Raw genomic sequence first — 19,248 nt, 5'->3', positions numbered from 1 at the left:
AATGCCATCCGTGACCCTCATGGTGGGTGAGGAAATACATCATACCTTTCCGCTCCTGTACTTCATCCCAGTCCCAGTCTCCTACTACAAAATGGGACACGCAGAATACCTGAGGAGCGCAGGGTGAGAAACAGTGCTTGACCTCCCTCCAGAGTAAACCCCCACGATCCCTGCCCCAATTCGCTCTTCTCTGAATATCGATTTCTGAGGACAGCACTGTATTTGAAGATTAATTTTGGAAGATTAATCTCTTGATAATACTAGGTCTTCCTATTAAGATTAAAAGATGGCTTTCTAGTGTTCAGATTTTTAAAGATATACTGATTTTTCATAGTAAGTTATATCTAGATTACCAGATCATTGTCTCATGGGTCCTTTTTAAACCAAGCAAATAGGAAGCAAAGAATAATGATGAAATAAGAACAGAAACAAAACTAAATTCTGAAAAACAGAAATTATCTATGTTCTGTCTCCTGCAGAAGTTTTCATTCCCCATCCTAGTCATCAATCAAAATGTAAAGAACACTTACTCAGGGCTGTCTGGATATCTTTTTCCCCGTTTTTCACCTCTGTTAAAAATCCCTTCAAAAATTTGAGACCTCTAAAAAAAAAGGAGAGAGGAACAAATATTAATTTTAAAGTTTACCAATGATGAGTAGGAATAAAGAAATGGGAGACACCAGGCTTTTATTTCAGTAATATCTTGGGCACAGCAGGCAAACAGATCAAATAACATAGTAGCCTTTTGTTTCTTTAGAGAGAGATTTTTGCTATTGGGCACATGCACTTGCTAGAGAGACAGAAAGCGAGAAATCACCCCCCAGGGGGTGGCCACGCCACAATCCCTTCTCCTCCATTCTCCTCCCAGGATCTTGGGCACACACGCACACATGCCCAGCGTGAGTTTTAAGCTGCTGGGTCCGGGACTTGAATCGTGGTCAACTACGTGAGAATCCAACGATGAAACCATCATGCCATCTGCTGGTCCCTGTGGTGGCCTTTTCTGAGGTTTTCCTCGGTTATCTCCCTCTGGCTTGTTCTGACTCTTCCCTCCCCTGATCTGTCGAAAACAGCAGTTTTCATAATGTGGTCCCAAGAGCAGCAACTCCAGCATTACCTGAGAATTTGTTCATTTACTTAATCAGAAATTCTGGTCCCAGACCTCCAGGTGATTCTCATGCCATTGAACTTAGAGAGCTGCTGGCTTAAAAAGAAACCAGTCGACTCTGCTGTCCTTTCAGATTCCTATCTCAGAAATACTATGTTTTTTAAGACAGGGTCTTACCATGTCACAACCTTCTGGCCTCAACCTCCCAGCTGGCCTGACAGGCATATGCTACCATACACAGGTCTTTTTTTAGACAGGGTCTCACGAGTTGCCCTTGTCAGCCTGGACTTCACGTGCTCCTGCCTCAGCCGCCCTGAGCTGGAATTAGAGACTACCACGTCTGGCCTGCAGGTTGGACCAGAAGCCAAACTGAGACCCCCCCACACACAGGAGCCCACTGTCTTAGCACTGCATGCCACCATGACTGGGCCCCACCATTAACAGCATCTGCCACCCTCAGGAAGGCAGCCAAAGGAAAAAGAGGTGGTGTTCTATTTACCGGGCTTTCGAAAACAGGCCACACATTTGGTTAGCTCCTTCACTCAGGAGCTGTCTGCATAAGTTTGTGCTGGTAACATCTCCACTGAGCTGGGTTTTAACTGCTGCCACACCCCACTGCCTCACCTCTTCAGCCACAAAAGGGCTTCGGTAGCAGAGTTCCTAACCCGGGCCACGTCGGCCTCCACTTCGTGCAGCACTATTTTCTGGAGCGTAGTAAACTCTTCCTTGTTGGTTATGTATTTCTGATTTACTTTCTAGAAGAAAAGCAGGGAAATGATCTAAGTTTAAAATGTAGTTATCAAGCACATTAGTATAGAATTGTGACTTACAAGCTTGGCAAGTAGTCTCTGAGAAAGAAAAATAAATTAAGATCCTATTAACCTCTTCCTTGTATTTTCAAAGTAACTGTTGTTTGAAAATTCTATAAAGCTTAGGCTGGAATGAAATAATCTTAAGGTTTTGAAGTATTATTCTTTAAGATTTATTTTTTTTTTGCTTCTCTTACAGATAACTCGGCAGATATTTCTCACCCTAAGCATAAAACTCAATCATTTGTTTAAATGAGATTTCATGCAACTATTCCCCCTCCAATATGTATACAGTAAAGAAAGGCATGTTTATGGGAATTATTTACATTGCGTCCACAAAGAACACTACCTAATGACAAAGACAGATTTTTACCGAGTATTATATTCTAAAGAACTTAACATTCAACCTATAGTTAAAAGGGAATCCAAACTTCAAAGCTGGAAGTCATTATGGACACAACTCCCTCATTCACTGGGAAAAAACAGGCTCAGAGGGATTCAGTGACTTGCTGATGGACCTGCAGCTGCACCTAGAAGTTGGGTCTTATGTCCTAGAATACTGATAGCTACTTAATATACTTTTCGGAAAAATGACACTTGTCATTGTTTAAACCTAAAAATCACAGAATCGGGGCCAGCAGATGGCACGGCTCCCACAAGGCCAACCAGGGTTTGAGTCCCGAACCCAGTGGCTTCAAACTCATGCTGAGCACTTGTGCATGCCCAAGATCCCGGGAGGAGACTGAAAGAAAAGGGATTGTGGCATGGCCATCCCCCAGGAGGTGATTTCTCACTCTCCCTTTCACTGTCTCCCCGACCCACACACACACACACATCCCCAGTGTCTATACCCCAAGGCAAAAATCTCTAAAAAGAAAAAAAATCACAGAACCCACATTGACAAAAGGGTGAAACCCTACTGATTCAGTCTCTGGGCATTAAAAAGAAATCCTGGTTTCATTTTTTTTTTTTTTTTTTTGGAGAGGTTTTTTCGCTATAGGGCGCGTGCGCTCGCCAGACAGACAGAGACAGACATAGAGACAGAAAGTAAGAAATCACCCCCCAGGGGGGATGGTCATGCCGCAATCCCTTCTCCTCCATTCTCCTCTCGGGATCTTGGGCACACACGCCTGGTGTGAGTTTTAAAGCCACCGGGTCCGGGATGCGAACCACAGTCTACTACATGGGAGTCCAGCGACATAGCCATTACGCTAACTGCTGGTTCCCCTGGTTTCATTTTTATAATGAATATTCTATTCCCTAGAAAGCCTGCTTCTAGCATGCAATAAGGGCTTAGTTAATAATTTCCCTACTTGCTGTCTTAATGAGCTGTAATAAAATTTTCCCTTTATTGATTTATTCTTGTCACACATAAAAGTATCAAAAATATTTTCCTTTAGTTAAGTTTCCACAGACACAACCTAGTATACGCACCTTAATATTTCCAACAAGATCCATTTTAACAGGTGCAAACACTGTAGGGCCAAGTTTATCTAGAGGAAAGGATCAAATCCATTTTAAAAAGCAATTTTTTCAAGTATTTTTACAGCAGCAATAAACTTAGCAGGTCTTTTCACCAACAACTTTAAATTTTGCTTCTAAATCATACTCTAAACGTCAGCTTCAACAGCTTCCAGGGTACTATTTATCACCCTTCCGCATCACACTCCTCTGAGGTGAGTAACTGCAATGAGGTCTTTAGTGGCAGGTGAGAAAAGATCGTCTTGGAGTTACGTACTATAACCCTTAAGGCTGCACTGTCCGATGTGGCAGCTGCTAGAGACGTGACTATTTAGTACCTGCCGGGTGGCCTGTCCAAATGGAAATGTACTGTGGCAGAACATACATGAGTTCTCAAAAAACTTCACACAAATGCGTACTGCTAAGAGACTATGCATGGATTCCTAATTTCTTTGCACCAAAATTAACTTTTATACACATTCTTTTTTTTTTTTCATTTTGCCAGAGGGCACATGTGCTCACCAGAGAGAGACAGAGAGAGAGAAAGAAAGAGAGAGAGCATAAGTAGGGAAGTGAGAAAGCACTCCCATGGGGCACGATCACATCGTAGTCACTTCTCCATTTTGCCCTCTTTCAGGGATTTTGGGCATGCGCATGAGCGCTCGTGCCCAGTGAGTTTTTTCAAGCTGCTGGGTCTGGGACTTGTCTGGGACTTGAACTATGTCAGGCATGTGGGATCTACCAGTCACAGGTTGGCCCATAATCTTATATTTTAATTCCATTTTACCATGAATTAAAAAAAAAAAAATTCATAAGCAAAAGAGACAGAGAGGGAGAGAGAAATGGAGAAAGCACACTCCTACCCTTAGCTATGGACACACAAGTACCCGGCATACTCGGGGAGGTCTCCAGATACAAATTCTATGAACCTTTAGAAGTACAGATTTTGAAGACTTAGAAAAATTTTTTTAAAAAAAGGTAAAATAGCTCATTAATCACTTTTATATTAATTAGTTGTTGAGATGGTATTTGGGATAGTTAGGTTAAATGAAAAAAACATTAAAATTAACTCCGGGGGCCAGTAAGTACCATGGTGGTTAGGGTGCTGGAATCCCACGTGGCTGACTGCAGTTTGAGTCCCAGACTTGACAGCTTGCTTTCTCATTTTCTATTTCTCTGTCTCTCTGGTAAGCACATATGCCCTACAACAAATTAAAAGTATTAGTAATAAAAAATAAAATTAAAATAATTATTTTTTAAAAGCGACCTTCTGTTTTACTATATATAGGTATCTATAGATATACCTATAGATATAGATACACACACACACGTATCTGTATGTTTATATACAGAGAGAGGGCAAAAGTGGAAAATCACCCCCTAGTGGGGATGGCCACTCTGCAATCTCTTCCCCTCCATTCTTTTCTTGGGATTTTAGGTATGCACACACATGCACCTGGAGTGATTTTTTAGCCAGGTCAGGGACTAGAACCACACAACTGGTCATGTGAGAATCTAGTGCCTCTAACCACCATGCTACCCGCTGGCTCCTGTTTTACTATGTTAATATCCTACTAGAAAACTTAAAATTACATATGTGATTCAAAAATTCTTGTTGGGTAAAGGCAACAATTAAAAAAAATAGTATAGCTAAAAAGCCAAAGGAGAACAAATAATGAGATTCTAAAAGATTTTATCTAGAAGAAAGGCAGAAATAAAGACCAACAGCTAAAGTGCCAAAAGAGGAGATAGAACAGTTAAAAGTAATTGACTGGGGGACCAGCAGGTGGCCTCATGGTTAGGGGTACTGGACTCCCACATGGACGATTGCAGTTCAAGTCTTGGACCTGGTGGCTTGCTTTCTTGCTCTCTCTCTCTTGCTCTCTCTCTCTCATACTCTGTCCCTTTCTGGTCAAATGAAAATAAATAAATAGTTAAATAAAATAATTCTTTAAAAAAAACTTGACTGGGGCCAGCAGGTAGCATGATGATTAAGGTGCTGGATTCCCATATGACTGACCAAGTTCAAGCCCCAGACCTGGCAGTTTGAAAAATCATGCTGGGTACGTGTGCATGCATGCTCAAAATCTCAGGAGGAAATGCAGGAGAAGAAATTACAGTGTAGCCATCCTCCCTGGGTGATGATTTCTCATTTTCCCTCTCTCTGTCTCTCGTTATGGGGAGTGCATGTGCCCTATGGAAAGAGACAACAACAAAAATTGATTAATTAGTTAAAAGTTAAGAAAGGAGTAAAATAAAAAGAGAGAACAGACAAAAATAAACAGCAATGTGGTAAAAACAAATAGCAAGATATAGTAATTCACTATATTAACAAGTTACAGGGGAAAATTATTTTAATAAAGAAGAAATTCTTTTTAAGAATTTTATTTAACTATTTATTCATTTACCTTCATTTGACCAGAGAGGGACAGATTAAGAGTGAGCAAGAGAGAGAGATGCAAAGTGAGAGAGTAAATAATTAGAAAATGAAATAAAGTAAACTATAAAATATGGGGCCAGTAGGTGGTGTAGTGGTTCAGGTGTTGAACTCCCACATAGAGAGAGAGAGAGTAAATATCAGTAAATAATTAGAAAATGAAATAAAGTAAACTATAAAATATGGGGCCAGTAGGTGGTGTAGTGGTTCAGGTGTTGAACTCCCACATGGCTGACCACGGTTTGAGTCCTGGATCTGGTGACTTGCTTTCTCACATTCTTTCTCTCTTTCTCTCTATCTCTGGTCAAATTAAAAATAATAATAATAATAAATACATTTTTAAAAAAACATAAAATTCTAAAATTTATTTGTAATAAAGGGGGCCAACCTTATGGCCTGGTGGCCAATCCTGGCCCCAGCCATCAGTTCAAATCCTGGCCCCAGCAGCTTGAAAATGGCCAGGTACGTATGTGTGTATGCCACAAATCCTAACAGGATGGAGAAATAGAAAAGGGATTGTAGCCAAGGCCCAAGAGGGAGTTCTCTCTCTCTCCCTCTGGCAAGTGCATGTGTCCTCTCGCAATTAAAAAAAAGAAAGAAAGAAAAAAGAAAGGAGAGATAAATGTATTTATTGTACTAAAACACTTTTGAGAGAAAATAATGCAGAGATACAGCATGCTCATGACTGAAGACACAAAATGTAAGATATTAATTTTCTTAGTTTACAGACACAATGTAATCTTAATTTAAATCTCGAAAGACTTTTTTTAGTAGAAATAAAAGCAAAAATTTATAGGACCTAGAATTGCCAAAACAATCTTGAAAAAGAACAAAATTAGAAGACTTACATTATCTGATTTCAAGCTTTATATTATAGTTATTAAGACACTGTAGTATTGGCATAAGGAAAAATAAACTGAGTATTGGAACATAATAGAGTCCAGAAATAAACACACATTCAAGGTTAACTGATTTTCAACAAAACTACCAACGCAATGTGAAAGGGATAACAATGGTTCTTGAATGGTCAGACAACATAAGGGAAAAATAATGAACTTCAACCTTCTATGTCATACCATGTACAAAAAAAAGAGAAATGAAAACATGGCCATAGACACAAAAACATTCAGAGCAATGTCATTTATAATAACCCCAAACTAGAACTACCCAAATGACCATCAACAGTAAATAAACAAGTTATGGTATATTTATTTACAGGGCTACTTCTCAGAAATAAAGAGGAATAAATTACTAATACAAGAATAGATCTTGAAAACATATTTAGCAAGAAAAGGCAGATACAACAAAATATGTAAACTATGAATCTATTTATATGAAGTTTTAGAATAGGCAATATTAACTTATGGCAACAAGTCAATCGAATGGGTGCCTCAGATTGGGTGGTGAGTTAGGGGATGACTGGCACAGGAATGTTCTGGAGTGACGAAAATATTCTGTGTCTTCATAGGGATGTGGATTACGAAAGTGCATTTGTAAAAATTCACTGAATCATAACACTTAAGTCCTATGCAAGTTATACCTCAGTTAAAAAATATGCATTGTTAAATGGGTCATATAGTAAATTCTAAACACATGAGTGATCCCTGGTCTTACTATTATTGTTATATTCCATCTTCCTTCATTATCTCACCTTGGACTACAAAGCAGAAGACTTAAATAAATTTATACATTATGAATATATATATATACACACACACACACACACACACATATATATACATATACACACAGTTTACATATATATTTTATCTTCCGTATCTGTTTTTTCCAGCGAGAAGGTGTATGTGCTAACCAGAAGAAGGGGGAGAAGAGAAAGTACTTCCATAGGGAATGGTCACACCATGATTCCTGCTCCTCCACCTCTCTCTGTTTTAAGGATTTGGAGCCTGCACACACACACGCTTGTGCCTGGCATGCTTCTCAAGCTACCAGGTCCAGGACTAAAACTGCAGTCAGCCATGTGTGAGATTGCTGCCTCCATGAGCAGGCCAGGGAGCTGGTCCAGTATCTTTTTCAGAGTACCAACAGATTTGAAGGCCTGTTCCTGTTCCTCAACTACATTCATCTGTGCTTTTCAGAAAGTAGAATCCTCTTTTTCTATTACACTACTTCAAAGTCAATATTTAATCATTAGTAGAAATGAGAATATACAATAATGCCTAATGATTTAATTGTAAGTGGCTGCTGATTTGAAGAGGTAGCTAAGAAGAAAGGACATCTCATTGTACACGTGGATCAGGATATTTTTCCTACAAAATGATTGCAGTGACACAGATCCCAGGGACCAATGAATATAAGGCAACTGCAGCAATCTTACCTAGTACCGGAACCACAGCATAACATGATGCCAAGAATGCTTCTGTGGGAATGCCACTGTCTTCCAGAAGTTCAATGTCACTGAAGCTAAGCAATTTGGTAATACGGAGGAGGAAAGATGGAAAATACAACATCAGTACTCTGTCTTTCAGAGGTAGCCACAGAAACAGCTGCTCTTCTGTTTGGCTTGATTTCATGAATACATCCCAGTGACTGTTTTCTAGCATAAATGATCTAATAAAATCACTTTCCAAAAATAATCCACTGAAGCAAGGTAAAACTTGCTCATAGGGTACACCCTCGCAATCTCATTCCTTTTCACTCACTGTTGAACAAGGTAAATAGGAAAGCAGGTACATACTTGGTAGACCATAGTCTCTATTCTCTTAGACTATGCCCTCACCTGAATAAAACACCACAACTTATTTTCCAGAAGAGAAGCTAAGATCTAACTGCCAGTGATTTTTAGAAGGTCTAGAATACCTGGTGTTCATGGTACTGAAGAAAGTTGGGATAACTTCTTTGCCTTCTTCCCGGAGGGATTCTGAAGAGTAACTTGAGGAATCCGATCCATGCTGAACCAAGGAGCTGTCATGATTTCCCAGGTCTTCCCCTCTATCTTCCTTCATTATTTCACCTTGGACTGCAAAGTAGTAGATACCCATTACTAACCTATTATATATTCATCATAAAAATACATATTCATTGTGGAAAATTTCTAAACTGAGAGAGTATAGGGAAATAAAAGTCTGTGAAATATTGTACCCATATGCAAATGCATACAAATACATGAAGCTAGGTTTACGGTATATGTAGATTTGGGGCCAGCTGGTGGTACGGTGGCTAAGGTGCCAGATCCCAAGTGGCCAACAGTGTGGTTCAAGTCCTGGCAGCTTAAAAAACATACCAGGAACATGTACAAGCATGCCAGAGCCCCAAAAGGAAGAAGACATGGAGAAGGGATTACAGATGACCATCCCCTATGGAGGGTGCTTTCTCTTTTCTCTCTCTGTCTCTGGTGAGCACATTCGCCCTCTGGCAAATTTTAGAAAGTATATGTAGATTTGTATCCTGTATTGTATATCACGAATATTTTCACTATTATTCAATATTCTTCAAAACATGATTTTAATGACCATGTACTACTGTGCATGTCCATGTGGAGGACATTTAGGTAGTTTCCAAAATGTTACTGTTTATAAACATAGTTGATCTTCATTACTAACATATTATTCTATACTTGAGAATTTGCCTACTTATTAAAATTTATTTGTAACCATAAAAATCAATACAGCCCTTTTAGAGTCATCCATGAACACACGCTGAGTGCTGAAAAACTTGCTACCTGACACACACGCTCTCATCCGAGGTGGAACAAAGCAATACTCTGCTCTCTTGTCTCAGCTCTCATCCTATCAGCAACTGTCCTTATGCCATGGTTTTTCGTGTTGTTGATTTTACTGTTTAAAAGAACCCCAAAATGTAGTGCAGTCTGGCATTCGTGAGCATAAGAAGGCTGTGATATGTCTTAGGGACAAAATATGTGTTAGATCATCTTCGCTTGGGCATAGATTTTACAGTGCTCTTGGCTTTGAGGTCAATGTTATGAATCAACAATATATATTAGATAGGGTAACTTTAAACAGAAACAGACATAATATAAGGAACCTAATCCTGTATTTCTCTTAGGAGCAACAGAATTTGACAATTCAGTGTTTATGGTGCTACCATAAAACATAACCACTGCAAATAATGAGAACTAATTATAATATGACAAATAACATCCATACCCAGAGATCTTTGTCCTTAAATCTGACTAATCTCTTAAGACAAATTCCTAGAAGGAAAATTATTGGGCAAAAAAAATGACAGAACTGGGTCAGCAGGTGGCATGGTGATTAAGGCACTAGATCCTATAGGTCCGACCCCATGGTTCACATCCTGGACCTAGCAGCTTTAAAAACACACCTGACACATGTTCAAGCATGCCCCAAATCCTGAGAGGATGATGGAGGAGAAGGGATTGGGTCAGGGCCATCCCTCTAAGGGTGATTTCTCACTTTCTCTCTGTCTCTGTCTCTCCCTGGCAAGAGTATAACCCCTATAGCAAAAATCTTAAAAACAAAAACACAAAACTGTTTTGACAGAAGTTCCCCAGACGTGGGCCAGACAGTGGTACAGTGGGATCCATACGGAAAGTGCCAGGCTCACGTCCCGCAGCCCTCCTCTGCATACTGGGCATGTGCATGTATGCCCACCACCTGGAGGTGGGAATGGATTGTGGCAGGAGGACTCTGTCGAGGGTTCCCATCTGTCTTTCTCTCCGTGTCTCTCTTGTTCATGAAGAAATAAACTTTAAGGGCCAGCAGGTGGCAAGGAGGGTAGTGCTCTGGATTCCTACACTGCTGAACACTGTTCGAGTCACAGACATGGTGGCTTGAAAATCATGCCAGGCATGAGTACGTGTGTGTCCAGAATCTCAATAGAAGAATGGAGAAGGGATGGTCATGCAGCATGGTCATCGGGGGAGGATGATTTCTCACTTTCCCTTTCACTGTCTCTCTCTGTCTCCCTCCTGCGAGTGTACCTGTCCTATGGCAGGTACATTTGGAAAAAGAGAAAAAAAGATGTTCTCAGGTCCTTATTATTTACTCAAGAGATTTACTTCAAAGATGTGTGGACTGCTCTGCTCAAGTAAGAAAATCATCTTAATTTTCCTCAGCTCACCTAGGAATAAAAGAGTCTAGCTTTAGGGTAGATGAGAAAATTTCTTTTTAATTTTATTTTTAAATGATGACTACTTGTACCAAAATTAAAAGCACTAATATGGTTGTCTTTGACTGAACTGAAGTAGGTTTTAGTGAAAAGCATCAAATAGCAAATTCGAAAGGGCAGGGTTTCTCAGGACAGATTTCTTACCTGAATTGGGGGACTATGTCTCAATGAGCACCCATTAGACTGGGTGAAAATCTGCTGGTGGCTGGTAGATACTGACCTCCTCAAGCCTCCCTAGAGACCAGGAGGATGAAAAACTGCACTGCCATAATCTTACATTCTGCCAGATTAACACTACAGTCTAAATTCAAAGGACTTTGAGATAACCCCTGAAAAAAGTCAGCACAGACAGCCTCTGCTCCCTGCCACCCACAAGCATCATCGACCCAGAACACTGGGTGGAAAACTTCCTCTTTTATCTGCCTTCTCAACATGGGTCAGCGGGGATGAGATGGTGTTCAGCTGAGCAATCCGTCTTACTGAGTCAACATCCTCCTTAGGACACTTAGTGTACTGATGTGAGGTTAATTCCTATCAACTGTCACATCGTAGATATGATCAAACTTTCAAACTGCCTATTGTTCAATGGTTTGCTTCAGACACTGCTTTTATTTTTACCTGTTATATTATCATCTGTGTTTTCTTCACTTGATATGCTGCAGTCTATCTCTGCAGATTTCAAATATATGGGGTTCTTATTTTTTATTAGGATTTCTTCATCACCATTTATTTCCATATTTAAAGATCCATTTTCACAATTGTTCAATTCCATTTGCCTGAAAAAAAATTTTAAAAGCCAGAAAGTCCAGTCATAACTAGTTTACCCAGGCAGATGTTATTCTAAGGGATGGGAGATGGGTTGACAATCATCCATTTCTTTTGACATTGATTAAAAAACAATGATTAAACTCGGGACCAGCAGTTAGCGTAATGGCTATGTCACTGGACTCCCACATAGTCAACCGCGGTTTGTGTCTCGGACCCAGTGGCTTAAAACTCACGTTGGGTGCGTGTGCGTGCGTGCCCAAGATCCCGAGAGGAGAAGGGATTGCGGTGTGGCCATCTCCTCTGGGGGGGGTGATTTCTCGCTTTCTGTCTGTCTGGTGAGTGCACATGCCCTATAGCAAAAACCTCTCAAAAAAAAAAATAAATAAATAAACCAAAAAACAAAGACAAAAACAAAACAAAACAAAACAAAAAACAATGATTAAACTAAGCCAAACCCCTAAGTCTCCCCCTCTAAGACAGATGTCGCCTGTGATGGGAATAGGCCAGCCTCAAGGCTGAAATTTAGAAAAGCAAAAAGCCATGACATGGCTCTCCCTGTACCTTCAGCAGAGAATCATTCTGCTCCACCGGCATCAGGAATAGTCACTGCCAGTCACGAGGTTTCACTAAGCTTTCTATAGGAGCCACATTTAACACTCTTTACCTCCTCCCTGGGAGGCTTTTTCTTTCTCTAAGCCACTGGCTGTTTCCATGTGTTTGCCCAGCAGAAACCACATGCTTTGGCCAGAGCAAAGTACATCTGAGAGAAAACAAAACAAAACGAGGACCACAATATATCCTAAAGGACCCGGGAGGGTAACAGAGAAAGCTATTCGACATGTACATGGACTAGCTGATTTTACTTATTAAGAGGATAATCCTAACATCTTACTAGAGGTGATTATACCTAGCCAAATTAGAAAAAAATATTCAAATAAAACTAGGTCCAAGCTACATGGTGACTCCAGGAAAAGCACCTGCTAGTTCCCCCTCCCCCCCCAAAAAAGCCAAATTTCAATGTAACGGTTCAAAATATAGATGAATATTGAAGCAATACCTCAAAAGAAGAAAAAAAAAATCTATGAAATCTACAAAGATGTTCCTAGTAGAAGGATTTAGAACAAAAGAAAACCAAAGTATGAGTAACTCAGAATAAGAAGCAACTGATAATAAATAAAGAGATGAACTATTAAATAATTGGAAAGGAAAAACACATGAATTATTTCAATACATGAGAATGCTTATATGAAGTAACTGCATAAAGACCCCAGTAACTATGAGAATGCAGTTTCTTAAAACTGAAAATTAGAGAAATAGTTTAGACTTGATATTAAGTAATAGTACTACTGTCTTTTCTGTATAAAAGAATACTTAAAATCAATACTTGGCTACTCTATAAAAGAAGTTACAAGCTTCAGTACACTCTAGAGATTAAGAGTTACGAGATGTGGGGGCCTCCAGGTGGCGTAGCAGTTATGGTGCTGGACTCCCACATGACTGACTGCAGTGGCTAGACTTGGTGGCTTGACAATCCCACATGACTAGACCTGGTGATTGAAAGTCACACTGGGCACGTGTGTGTGTGTGTGCCCACAATTCTTGGAGGAGAAGGGACTGCAGCATGGCCATCCACTCACTTTCCCTCCCACCGTCTCTGTTCTCTTCTGCGAGTGCATGCAACCTATGGCAAATACCTAAAAGAAAAAAAAAGTTTCTAGATGTGCTAGGTAAGATTCATATCCTCGAGAAAATGCGAACACCTTCCCTAGTAGTGTAAATGATAGGTCTATGTTGCTTCAGGCTCATTCAAAATAGGAAAGTCAGACACTACTTCCCTCAGCTATCATCTAGGAGCATGAGGAAACCACCAAAAGATCGAAATATATTTTAAAAATAAGGAATAACAATATTTTACTTTTTTGTTTTTAGAAAGGAGAAAAACAAAAATATTACTATACCTTTCTAATGAATTATGGATCGGAACAACAGGATGTTTCATCTTTAAAAGAAGCAAAAAAATTAAAGTTTACATGTTAAACATTCTACACAGCAAATACAACATTTTATCACAAATGAAAAGTGGTAAATATAACCATAACATACACTGTCCCACTCAACAGGAATAGTTTAAGGCCAACCCAGAAGGCAGTGAGAGATTCCAACTAGCCTTTCTTATTTACTCAAATAAAGATAGCCACATTTCTGAGAAGGAAGACAGCCTTTTGAAGGACTTTATTGAAGGACCTAATTGTCATAACCGAACTGTTGGTGATTAGCTTTCCTTTTATTTCAGTTATGCTCATTAAACAACATTAGCGAGGTCTCACGTGGCACTGTATCAAATACCAGAGGTATAAAGGTAAACACTTTGGGGTTTCTACTCTTAAGATGATTTCCATATACAATAAAGCTAAAATTGTGCCAGCACCATGTTGCAGAGTTTAGCACTGTACCATGGGAGCCAGATCCCACATGACCAACTGTAACACAAATCCCAGCCCTGGTGGCCTGGAAAACACACCAGGTACATGTGCATGCATGCCCAAAATCCTGACGGGAAGGAGAAATGGAGGAAAAAGGACTATGGTGTGAACATGCAACACTAGGGTGCATGCTCATTCTCTTTATGGTAAGCATACACTCTAGGAATTAAAAAAGAAAAAATAGGAGTACATGTAAGAAGAGGTGCTCTTAGCCTAACTCAAGGTTTCAGGGAAGAAGAAAATAAGTTATGGAGGATGAATAAGAGCTATCCAGTAAAATGTGAGAAGAGCACTCCTTGCACTGGCAAATGACATAAAGGCATGAGGGAAAACTATAAGTAATTAATACATTAACCAGCTGGTCCCATGGCCTACGGTTCAGGGAGCCAGATCCCACATGGCCAATGGCGTGGCTGGAATCCCAGCCCTGATAGCTTGGAAAACATACTAGGCTCATGTACATGTCTGCCCCAAATTCCAACAGGATGGAGATGGGACTATGATATGACCATGCCCCATTGGGAAAGTGCTTTCTCCCTCTCCTTCTCTCTCTGTCTCACTCTGGCAAGCATGCAGGCCCTCCAGCAGCTTAAAACACACATATATTCAAACCATGTAATTACAGAGAAAGAGACTGTGATGTGGATTAAGATGTTTTGACATTAACCCATAGGCAATGAGGAGACATTGAAAGGTTCAGGTAAAGGGGCCCTGTTTACCATGCACGAGTGGAAATACTGTCAGCTGACCAGAGGGTTAGGCTGAAAGCCACTAGTTAGAAGATTATCACAACTGCAGGCAAGACTCACTGGACAAGGAGGCTGGAGAGAAGAGGCTACATCAGATAAGAACTAGGTAATAAAACTGCCAAAAATAACTGACTGAATATGGGGAACTAAGGACATATACAAGTAAAAAGAAAGCAAAGTCTTCCAAAAAAAATCTTTATCAGACACCAAAGGATGTGTCACTTAAGTGTTTCAGTTTCTCATTAAGCTCCACTGTAGCCAAGTTGAGCTGGACTTCTACCTTGCTGGACTTGAGCATGGCCAGCTGTGGCGATCCTGGGGGGGTGCGATAAAGCAGCTCAGAGGTGAAGGCTGCGTTTGCGATCTGCATGCATTCTTCCAAGGTCTTCAGAAAAGTGTTGCAGGTTGATTTCAGCAGAGTTCCCACATCAATTCCCTCCTAAGAAACAACCAGAGTGGAAGACTCCTTTACCTTGCCAAAAAAGAAAAAGCCCAATTGTGGAATGTCCTTAGAGGTTTTTATCCACAAAATAATAATTTACCCACCTATTCTGCCAGACAAATATGTATTATTGGTTATAAGAGATTAAAAAACTGAGCAAGTCCACTTTATCTGTTGGCCGTGCACAAGTGTGGCCATCAATCTGACCCTTCCTGCTCACCCCCCAGCTCCAGCTAAAGGCAACGATTTCTTTCAACTCAACAATATTAAATGGTCGCCTGCGCCAGCTGCTGGGCACAGAGTTCTCATGGGGTTTCCAGCAAATCAGTCATTACTTGCTCTCAGTACATAAGAGTCCAAGAGGTTTCAGCAACTGGAATCCCTGAGAACACCTAGTCAATCATTTTCTTTCAAGTTATTTTACTTGTTCAGGGTTTTTTTTCCCCTCTGGATATTGGTATCGATAAGTTGTTCAGGAAACTGAGGCCACACACTGACTAGGGAGAGAGGAGACCACATCTTAGCAGCCTCTGTATGTTCCTCAACTTCTGATTTCTAATAAGCTACCAGGGGATGTTGCTGGCAGGGTAGGAGTGGGAGGCTTTTCATCAGGCTTTCTCCCTTGGCACCACTGACATTTGTTTGCTAGTTAAATTTTCAGACGTGTGTGTGCAGGGTGAGGTGGGGGTGTTGCTCTTCTGCATTGCAAGATCAGCTAAGCAGCATCCCTAGCCTTTACCTACTTGATCCCGGAAACTCTCTCACTCACGGCAACCAAAACTGTCTGCAGACATTGCCGAACATCGCCTGGAGAACACAACTGCTCTGGGTTAAGAATCACTGATCTAGATTACAAACTCTGCAGGAGCAAGACTGAAATGTTTTTTTTTTGGCTCCCCCACCTTTGCTCTCCCTATACAGTATCTTACACAATAGCTATTAAATAAATAAGAAAGCTCAAAAGGAAGCGCATGAAAGGAAGTTAAATCACTTTTATTAAGAAAACCTCAAAGCACATGCAACTACTAGTAGCACAGTATTCTACTACCTAAGAAAATGAATTAAATCGGTAAGTATAATTTGCAGATTCTTCACATTATAGGCACCGTTCATCAGACCATATCTTCTGAGAGTAAAGCAGGGACCCTCTCTAGTTAATGTAGGCCATTCAATACATAACTCAACACAGAGATCCTTAAATACATGTTCTAGGATGTGTAAATGACAACTTTATTAAGAAATGTTAAAATGATAATCCTTGCTGATGATGGAGAGTAAAAAAGCTTATGTCTCTGTTTTTGAAAGCACTAGTCTATTCAAAAGCACATTAATTCCTACAGTGAAATAAACCCTGCTATTTCCATCAAAGGTGAGAGCTACACATCACTGACAGACGCTACGTTGGCATCTCAGCAGCCATACCGTTTCTGTAGCAGCTCTGTAAGTCAGGTAAGATGGTACTTTATAAAACGGATGCAGGTCCAGCTGCGGTGACACATAGATAGTGCCACCACGTAGGAGGCTGGAAGATCCGGGTTCAGTTCCTGAGCCAGACTGAACACACAGTGTTATAGGCGCCTGCAACTATAATCCTAGCTAACTGGGAGGCTGGGGTATGAAGAGAGTGACATGATTAGATCCTGGCAAAGATACAAATACCTTTCTCAGTTTCGCTCCTTCCTCCCTCCTCCCCATAGAGGAGGAAAAGAAAAACTGATTCAAGTAGAGGAGAAACATATTTTAGAACATTAGTACTACAGAGAAAGATTCCAAGTGTTATCAATTAATTAATTCTGAATTCATTTCCAAGGAGGAAAAATGATATGCTGAAATGTATACATTTCTTCTTGTTGAAGTTTACTTTTTTCCCTCTAAAAATATAGTAAGTTCCATGATAATTAGATTATATGACAGTATCACCTACAAACAATCTGATTCTTAATTTATAATTACACTTTTCATATATAGTATTAATAATATTAGTAAAATGGTATTTTACCTCAGAATTGGACACGCCAGTTGTGGTCACTTCTTTTGTTTTATCTACTTGCTGAACAAGAAGGTCACAGTAGAGTCTTAGTTCTGACATTTTGGTTTTCAGGTTTTCAGTGTTTTCAGCAAACTCTACATAAAATGATGAAAATGTAGTTACCAGAACGATAGAGAAGTAGACTGTATGACCTCTGCTTCAAGTCAGATGTTTATAGCATGGGTTAGGGATGTGACACAGGTGATGATATGGAAGAAAAAAAAACAAAACAGAAAAATACTGTTTCTAGTCTTTGAAGTATATGCCTTATTTCTGGGGACAACAGTTTGAATAATCATTAGCACAGGAGGAAGGACACAACATTTTGTCAGACCCCTTCCTGCATAGTCCAGAGTTTTGGTTCTGGTACTGCAACATGGAGTTTTCCCTAGCTGTAAAATAGGGTCACTGCTATCCACCTTCCACTGCAGTGTCTCACACATTCCTGGAAAACAGTGTTGTGATGTCCAATCCCCATTAAGAACACCGTGCATCATCATGGAGGAGGACTGGTTCTGCATGTTGCCTGTCAAGGCCAATGGCACCAGACATTATGAGCAAGGCACTCCAGGCACCCTGGGCCCGAGGCTCATCTACAATGATTACTGCCTCTGTTCTTTTCTTCATTAAAACACTGCACATTACCACCTGCTCAATCTAAGCCAATAGCTTCTAGAATTTGTTACTGATTTAGCATTTTATTATTAGTTATTGTTGTTAATCTCTCTCTTTTCAAAAAGTTTTTGTTACAGGGTATGTGTGCTCGCTAGTAAGAGACAGAAGGGAGAGAGAGAGGGAAAGTGAGAAACACTATATCACAATATACTTGAAGTAGTAAGTCTTTACCTATCTAGACCCCGTGTCAGCTCATCTCTGAAACATTGGAAAAGCCTGAGGGACTAGCAGATGGCTTAAAGGTTACGTCACTGGATTCCCACATAGTTGATTGCGGTTTTTCGGACCTGGTGGCTTAAAACTCAGGCTTGGTGGGTGTACGTACACGCCCAAAATCCCGAGAGGGGAGTGGAGGAGAAGGAATTTAGCATTAAAAGTAAACAATAAGAAACTGCCCCAAAATTTGAGAATAATATACAAAAAATACTAGATACTATCAAATGTCCAAACATCCAGATAATTGGCATCCCAGAAGGTGAAGAGACTCATAAGGGCATTGATAATCTATTCCATGAAATCCTGGAAGAAAGCTTTCCAAAGCTAGAGCGGCACTCAAAGATCTAGTCCCAAGAAATACAAAGGACCTCAAATAGAATCAACCCAAGAAGATCTTCTCCGAGATACATTAAAGCCAGACTGACCAAAACTGCAGACAAAGGCAAGATACTAAGATTGGCAAGAGAGAAACGGCAAGTTACCTACAAAGGATATCCCATCAGACTAACAGCAGACCTCTCATCGGAAACAATGCAAGCAAGGAAAAAATGGGAAAATATATTCAAAGTGTTAAAGGAAAAGCAATTTCAACCAAGAATACTGTACCTGGCAAGATTATTCTTCATATGGGAAGAAAAGACAAGAACATTCTCAGGTAAACAAAACCTGAAAGAATTTCCAGAACAGATCTCCAAGAAGTTCTCAAGGGAGTGCTATATCAGGAAAATTAAATGCAGACACACAGAAAAGAGTTCAAAAACTAAGAAAATGGCCTACTTAATTGTAGGGACAAGTCTGGAGTTGAATATTATAGTTATATAATAATATAATATAACTGGAGTTATATATTTATTATAGTTGAATTCAATCGGGAAGATCGAACCACAACAGAAGATAAAGTATATGAGACTGAACTGGTGAAATAGCATTCTGTGACTTTTGACTAAAATATTGCTGCT

General features: G+C 40.0%; 1 protein-coding gene across 4 annotated transcripts in view; it reads right to left on the bottom strand.

The window, feature by feature from the left end:
* The window catches only part of PLEKHA8 (pleckstrin homology domain containing A8), a 70,780-nt gene that overhangs the window by 26,181 nt on the left and 25,351 nt on the right, over positions 1 to 19,248 (bottom strand). The window contains exons 3-12 of one of the 4 annotated variants that reach the window (XM_027770934.1): positions 17,369 to 17,493; positions 15,208 to 15,366; positions 13,654 to 13,694; positions 11,546 to 11,703; positions 8,636 to 8,795; positions 8,154 to 8,239; positions 3,352 to 3,410; positions 1,733 to 1,863; positions 531 to 601; positions 46 to 109 (exon numbers count right to left, since the gene is read on the bottom strand). In XM_027770934.1, coding sequence (XP_027626735.1) covers positions 63 to 109; positions 531 to 601; positions 1,733 to 1,863; positions 3,352 to 3,410; positions 8,154 to 8,239; positions 8,636 to 8,795; positions 11,546 to 11,703; positions 13,654 to 13,694; positions 15,208 to 15,366; positions 17,369 to 17,493 — 1,037 coding nt within the window. In that variant the 3' untranslated portion in view covers positions 46 to 62. Of the gene's footprint in view, positions 1 to 45; positions 110 to 530; positions 602 to 938; positions 1,061 to 1,732; positions 1,864 to 3,351; positions 3,411 to 8,153; positions 8,240 to 8,635; positions 8,796 to 11,545; positions 11,704 to 13,653; positions 13,695 to 15,207; positions 15,367 to 17,368; positions 17,494 to 19,248 lie in introns of those variants that run through there. The other 3 variants (XM_006146221.3, XM_014586928.2, XM_014586927.2) reach the window with 3 other exon arrangements.

The sequence above is a fragment of the Tupaia chinensis genome, unplaced genomic scaffold (genome assembly GCF_000334495.1).
Source record: "Tupaia chinensis unplaced genomic scaffold, TupChi_1.0 Scaffold000170_1, whole genome shotgun sequence".
In the NCBI taxonomy this organism is placed as follows: domain Eukaryota; kingdom Metazoa; phylum Chordata; class Mammalia; order Scandentia; family Tupaiidae; genus Tupaia; species Tupaia belangeri.
The sequence above is the reverse complement of the archived record's forward strand: the minus strand, read 5'-3'. Positions and strand labels throughout refer to the sequence as shown.